At 45.4% G+C, this 6,539-nt stretch overlaps 1 protein-coding gene across 1 annotated transcript in view; it reads right to left on the reverse strand.

The window, feature by feature from the left end:
• Nucleotides 1–318: 318 nt before the first annotated feature.
• EFHD1 (EF-hand domain family member D1) overlaps nt 319–6,539 on the reverse strand; it is a 40,923-nt gene continuing 34,702 nt past the window's right edge. Inside the window, exon 4 of the mRNA XM_077757872.1 lies at nt 319–635. Coding sequence (XP_077613998.1) covers nt 501–635 — 135 coding nt within the window. The 3' untranslated portion in view covers nt 319–500. The remainder of the gene's footprint in view (nt 636–6,539) is intronic.

Raw genomic sequence — 6,539 nt, forward strand, 5'->3', positions numbered from 1 at the left:
CATGCCACCCCCCTGCTGAAGAGGGGGCAGGCCGCGGTCCAGCCTGGCTTGCCTTAAACCTCACTGTCATCAAAGCACAGAAGATACCAAAGCAAATGGCAGAATCAGGCTCAGAATGCAAGCAGGGAAGCTGAACAGGAAAGGCAGACGAGGGGGACCCCAAGGGGACAGGTGAGTTCCCTGGGAAAATGGGCAACATTAACATCAGAACCCTCCAGGGACTATGTCCTCAGAGGACCATCAAAGAGAGAAATATCTGCACAAATTAACGCTCTTTGATGCGAAATGGCAAAGGGGCAGGGACAAAGTACAAGTTGCGNTTGGAAGAGGCTCCCACACAGGGATGAGAGCCACTCCCTGCCACTCCAAGAGGCAAGGAGTGTGCATTGCTTGGTGGGCGTGGAGGCAGGTTGGTGGGAGGGGGAGGAGTGAAGAGGCCCAGCCAGCTCTCTTGGGGGCATCTGCGAGGCACTGTGTGGATGGAGGTCAAGGGTGTCTGACTATGTGCTGAAAGCGGCTTTGAGCTCCCGGAAGGCTGCCTGGCGGAGCCTCCTCTTCTCCTCCTCCTGCTTTCGCTCATCTTGCTCGGCTTTTAGCTCGGCTTCAAACTTACTGGCACAGGACAAAGCTTGGACCTGCAGAGAAACAGCAAAAACAAACCGACAGACTGAAGGAGGAACTTGGAGACAAGCAACCCATCCGACAGAATGTTGGCTGGAACTGTGGAACCTGGGAACCCTGTCCTGCTGCGGGGCAGGCCCCCCCACCCCCTGGGAACCAACACTCCCCTTTACAAGTTTGTTTAAACTATTAGTGAGGATACCATCCCTTCCTTTGCCATTGCGTTCTACGTGCCTAGGGTTGGTCTTTCCACTTTTCCAGGATACTCTTTAACATGACCGACCACCAACTCTTAATTTCACAATAATATTGTTTTGTTCTAGGGGAAGAAAACAAAGACAAAAGCAAAACGAACTCCCTGCTGGGATCCTAACTGCAATCCCTTCCACCTGCCTGTGGCAAAGGGGTACCTTTACAATAGATCAATCATTCTGAATTTACTTCCAAATATCACATGGTTTTGTTGGTGTTGTGAATGGGATTTAGGGACATTTCTTTTAAATCTAGTTTATCTTTAATAATACTGTATCAGATAAATCCATCTTAGAATCCTCTCTTCTAGAGCTCATTCCTCCCCCCACCTTCATCAATTTGGTAAAAATCCCAAGCACATTGGGTGTGCACGCTATTCTAATAAAGAATGCCAAATTGCGCTCCAAAGTAGCTGTTCCGATTTACACCCCCACCATCAGGGAATGTGAGTTCTCATTTCCCCACAACCTCCCCAATGTTTATCAGTAGTCAACTTTTTCTTGTTTGCCAATCTGATAGAAGAAGGAAGGAAGGAAGGAAGGAGCCCACAAAAACCTGGCACCTTCTTTTGTTTCCTCTTTGGTAAATTACCCATTTCACTGGGGTTTTTCATTTTGCCATTCTTTGCATAACTTAGGCATAGTCCCTTGTTATATATTTTTTGGTTACTCTTACTTACTCTTTTGATTGTCTTTTAACGTCAAGGTATCTTGGGCCAGGTGAATCTTTAAATTTTGATGTCACCAAAATTTCCAATCACTTCCATTCTGGCTTTTGTCTCTCTCTCTCTCTCTCTCTCAATGTTAATTTATTTTTGAGAAAGAGAGCACGAGCAGGGAAGGGACACACAGAGAGGGAGACAGAGAATCCAAAGCAGGCTCCATGCTGTCAGTGCAGAGCCCGATGCGGGACTCGAACCCTGAGCTAAAGCTGGACACTCAACCGTTTGAGCCACCCCATGACTTTGTCTTTTATGTCATGTGTAAGGTCTTCTATACCCTAGGGCTCTAAAACCATTTTCCTCTCATGCTTTCCTGGCTTTATTTTCCCATTCAGCTCTTAAAGTCACTTACACTGTATTTTAGTGAAGGAATATATATCATTTAAATGACTTTACTTCATTTTCCTAAGAGGAGAAGCCAATGGTCTCAACACCTTTTATTGAATAGCCCGTTATTTTTCCACTGACTGGAAAGTTATCTTATTCATGTACTAAATCCCCACATGAAGGAGATCTGTTTTTACTATTTTCTATCCTGTTCCCCTGACTGATCTGTTTATTCCTGCAGCCACACTACATTATTTATTGCCACTTTAGAAGGCCTTGATATTTATGAGAAAGTATTCATTATGTTGACTAAGCACATTCTTTTCATACTTTAAATGTCTTCTATGAATATTAAACTTCACCAAGTGTTTTGAGATGTCTCACTGAAATGATCAGTTTTTATATTTGATACCTGAGATTTGTATTTACTTACGAAGTTTATTTCTTTGGAGAGAGTGTGCACAGGAGGGGCAGAGAGAGAGAGAGACAGAGAGAGAATCCCAAGCAGGCTCCCCGCTGATAGTGGGCAGCCTGACACAGCACTGGATCCCATGAACCAGGAGATCACAGCCTGACCTGAAACCAAGAGTTGGATGTTTAACCAAGGGGGCCACCTGGGCACCCCTAAGAGACTTTTAAAATTTTCCCTGCAGTCTTAACATAAATTTCAAATGTTTTAAGATTCCTACAGCTATATTCATTAGATTGATATGATTTTTTCTGATGTGCTGTTATCTGATTGTTATCAGAATCATGGCAGCTTTACAGAATGAATGTGATACAGGGGCGCCTGGGTGGCTCAGTCGGTTGAGCGTCTGACTTCGGCTCAGGTCATGATCTCCCAGTTTGTGGGTTCGAGCCCCATGTCGGGCTCTGTGCTGACAGCTCAGAGCCTGGAGCCTGTTTCAGATTCTGTGTCTCCCTCTCTCACACCCTCCCCTGCTCATACCCTCTCTCTCTTTCTCTCTCAGAAATAAATAAAACATTAAAAAAAAAAAGAATGAATGTGATACAATCCTTTCCAATATGTTTGAACTAGTTTGTGACATTGGAAAAAAAAATGTAGAACATTGAAGAATTAATCCCTAAATTCCTGAGCACTTAACTGTTTGAGAGAAAGGGTTGGAGTTAACCCTCTAAATGTCTTTACAATTCATCACATTTCCTGCTTCTCTCAAATTTATAGAAAAGCATTCCCTTTCCTTGAGTGTTTAAATGATTTTAAATTGAGGTGTCAAACCTCTCACAATTTTTAACTAGCGTGTTCCTGGGTTCATCATCTTTTCTCCGTATCTCCTTTTCCCTGTCACAAGCTTCCACGTTTGGGTGTCCCTCTGTCTACATTCTGGTTCACTCAATCACTTCTCTGCCATGTTGAGGCTAAGATTTACCGTCTCCTACCATGATCTTTACTCAGTCCGTTCTGGTTTTTAATCCATTACATCCTGTGTAGCAAAATGCAGGCTCTCACATCTCAGTGAAAAAACTAGAACACCCCTTTCCTAAATTCTCCCTGCGCTGCACAGGGCCCGTGTCTGAACACAGGACGCCTCTGAAAAATTATGCTTTCTTACTCTTTCTGGATCAGAATCCCTAGGGGGAGGGGCTAGGAAATTAGGTTTTCCAAGCTTCAGAGGTATTTCTTAGGCACATGAGGCCCTGCTGAGTTCCCCCTTACATCAGAGTCACCAGAAGACAGAATTCCCTAGAGCAGGGCCCAACTCACACTGACTCTCACCACCCTCGGTCCCCGACTCAGGCTGCAAGTTTGGACCCCAAGTTCCCTTGCCTACCCTGGACCTCTTTCCTCCTCACCTTTATTTTTTTTTCCCTTGTCTTGTTTTCTCCAGGAATTTTATGAACTGGCTGTTAATATTAAAAGTTAAATTATATAAATCTATAATTAAATGATATTAGAAGCAAAAGTAATAAATACTAAAAAGTCATCGCCTCCTGATTATCTTGCTACATTTTGCTCTATCTGTGCTTTGGAGATTGTCTGTTTCTGTTATATCTCTATTCGAAACCCTATACAATAATATGCAGTGAATCTTCAGTCAGCGATATCCTGTTGGAAGCTTGAAAGCAAGTGGTGGAGGTTTTACACCTTAGAAACCAACAAATGCTACAAACTAGGGCTTGATTACCTTTTCCTAAGAAAAGTGCTGGGAAATGTTAAAATGCAGATTAAGCTGAAAAACGTGTAATATCTGTAGCTTTTGCATTGTGAATAGCTCCAAAGAAATTCTGGGAATGTTCTTCTAATATCTGAAAAACTATTATCAAATTCAGCAAGGGAAGTTGCTCACATCACTGAAGAATGAATGAAGTTCTGACACATGTCCCTTTACTTTTTCTTTTTTTAAAAAATAATTTTTTAAATGTTTATTTCTGAGAGAGAGAGAGACAGAGAGTGAGCAGGGGAGGGGTAGAGAGAAAGGGAGACACAGAATCCGAAGCAGGTTCCAGGCTCCAAGCCGCCAGCACAGCTGGGCCTGAACCCACGAATCATTAGATCATGACCGAATGAACCACCCAGGCGCCTGATTTTTCTTTAATGTTTATTTTTGAGAGAGAGAGAGAGAGAGAGAGCAGGGGAGGGGCAGAGAGAGACACACAGAGAATCCCAAGCAGGCTCTGTGCTGCCACTGTGGAGCCCAACGCAGGACTTGAACTCATGAACTGCTGAGATCATGACCTGCGCTGAAGTCAGACACTTAACCAACTGAAGCCAGCCAGGTGCCCCTCCTTTTGCTTTTCCTTTTAAATTGACTTAAACAAAATATCAACCAACATTCAGATCGTAACTAGATTCTTTTGTCAGTTGCAACCATAGGCTGGTGACAGCTACGGACCCCAGAAAAAAAATCAAGGAGCCGTTCGTAGAGAATAGACTGTGTGGAATTCACAACAGAAGTAATGTATGCTTTATTATTTGTAAATTGTGTGCTACCTATCCTTTACAACATTTAAATTTATAACAAACCTATGCATATATGTATACGCACACTTTTTTCAGAGAGCCAGTTGTTAAACATTTACCAAGAAACCACTGTCTAAGCCTCAATGTCTTCCTCCACCCCCTCCCCCCAGAGTGTCTGTGTGAGCACTGGATAAGACATGAACCTGAGACCCACGTGCCCAGCACTGCTGGCCAGGCCAGCGCGGGAGGGGCCCTGGCATTTCCCTCACTTGGGGTTCCTGTTCCGCACTACAAAATTCTACCTCTTCCCTTGATTCTATGCAGTCCTGTCCTGCCCATCACCCCACTCTGTGTCTTCATGTTTCCTTATGTTGTAGACCACTTCCCTGTGACCTAAAAACATACCAGCATCTGTCTTCTCTAGGTTAAAAAAAAAAAAAAGTTCTTTCCTGACCCCAAGCTACCATCCCCACTCTGCCCAGGCCTCCTCGGCCAGCCATCTAGACAGAAAAGTCAGCCATTACGGCTCTTTCTCCCCAACGCCCACCCACCTCTCACCCTAGCACCAAATGCCCTTCACAGGGAAGCCAGTCTCTCAAAAATCTCCACTGACCCACTTTCCATGCTCCAGACCCCCTGTCTGGCCTCATCTGACTTCATCTCGTCTTCAAATTGCTTCTGTCCTCAAAATAGCATCTTCTCCATGGCTTCCTTGCATCTCCAGTTCCTTCTTCCCCACAGCCCAGGCACCATTATGTTCTACCATTAGTCACTCAACTCAAATTCTTGAGTTGCTACTCAGGTCTTGTGAAGGTGGCTCCCATGGTCTTTGTAGTCTGGCGTCCACAAAGCATTCACTTCCTCCCTTCTTTCTTCCTCTGAGACGTTCCCCTGGCACATGACCCGAGGGTCTGGGGAGCCGGACCTGACCATGGGCTCCAGGACAGAGCCCAATCAGGGTAATGCTATTCCAGCCCTTTCCTGTGCTTGGTTCAGCAACGGACATGTGTGCAAGAAATTATTCCACAACCCTCGATATCTAGTGTCTCCATCCCCCTTAGTAGCAGAATTACAGTTGGGCACACAGATCTCTAGGAAGAAAGGCATTTTATATTCTCCGATGCAGCCAGGAGTGGCCAAGTTCTGTCCAGCATGACATGAATGAAACCATTTGCGACTAGCATCGTGCCCTTCAAATGAAAGGCCACACCATCCCCTTCTTCAAACCATTCCCATGGCGGGTCGGGGGTGGAGGGGAATATCCCTGCCTTGATTTTTTTAAATATCATCAAGCCCTCTCTACATAGCTCCACAAACCTTGTAGCATTTTACTCTCCACCTCCAAGCAAGGGTCATAAACACTGAGAATTCTAGTGAGTCTGGGATTCATTACCACCTCCTCCCCAGCCCCACTGTCACTACCCTCAATGGGCCCACAGTTCTTCTCCAGGTATCTGTGGAAGGAAGCTACCCTGACTCCAGCTACTCCCCAGAGAAGCCGATCCCCCGCGCCAGGTCATGTCCAAGCCGTCTGAGCGCCCCCAGCACTGGCAGCCACACTTCCCACCGCTGGCTGTAGATTGCAAGGGCCTGCTGAGCTCTTTCTGCTCCCCATTTCCTGGGCCCTACCCTGGAAAATCTCAAGGCAGTGTGGGTGGGGCCCAGGAAGCTGGTGTGCGGGTAATTCTGGTGACT

Source organism: Crocuta crocuta, unplaced genomic scaffold (genome assembly GCF_008692635.1).
Source record: "Crocuta crocuta isolate KB4526 unplaced genomic scaffold, BGI_CrCroc_1.0 scaffold290, whole genome shotgun sequence".
NCBI lineage: Eukaryota > Metazoa > Chordata > Mammalia > Carnivora > Hyaenidae > Crocuta > Crocuta crocuta.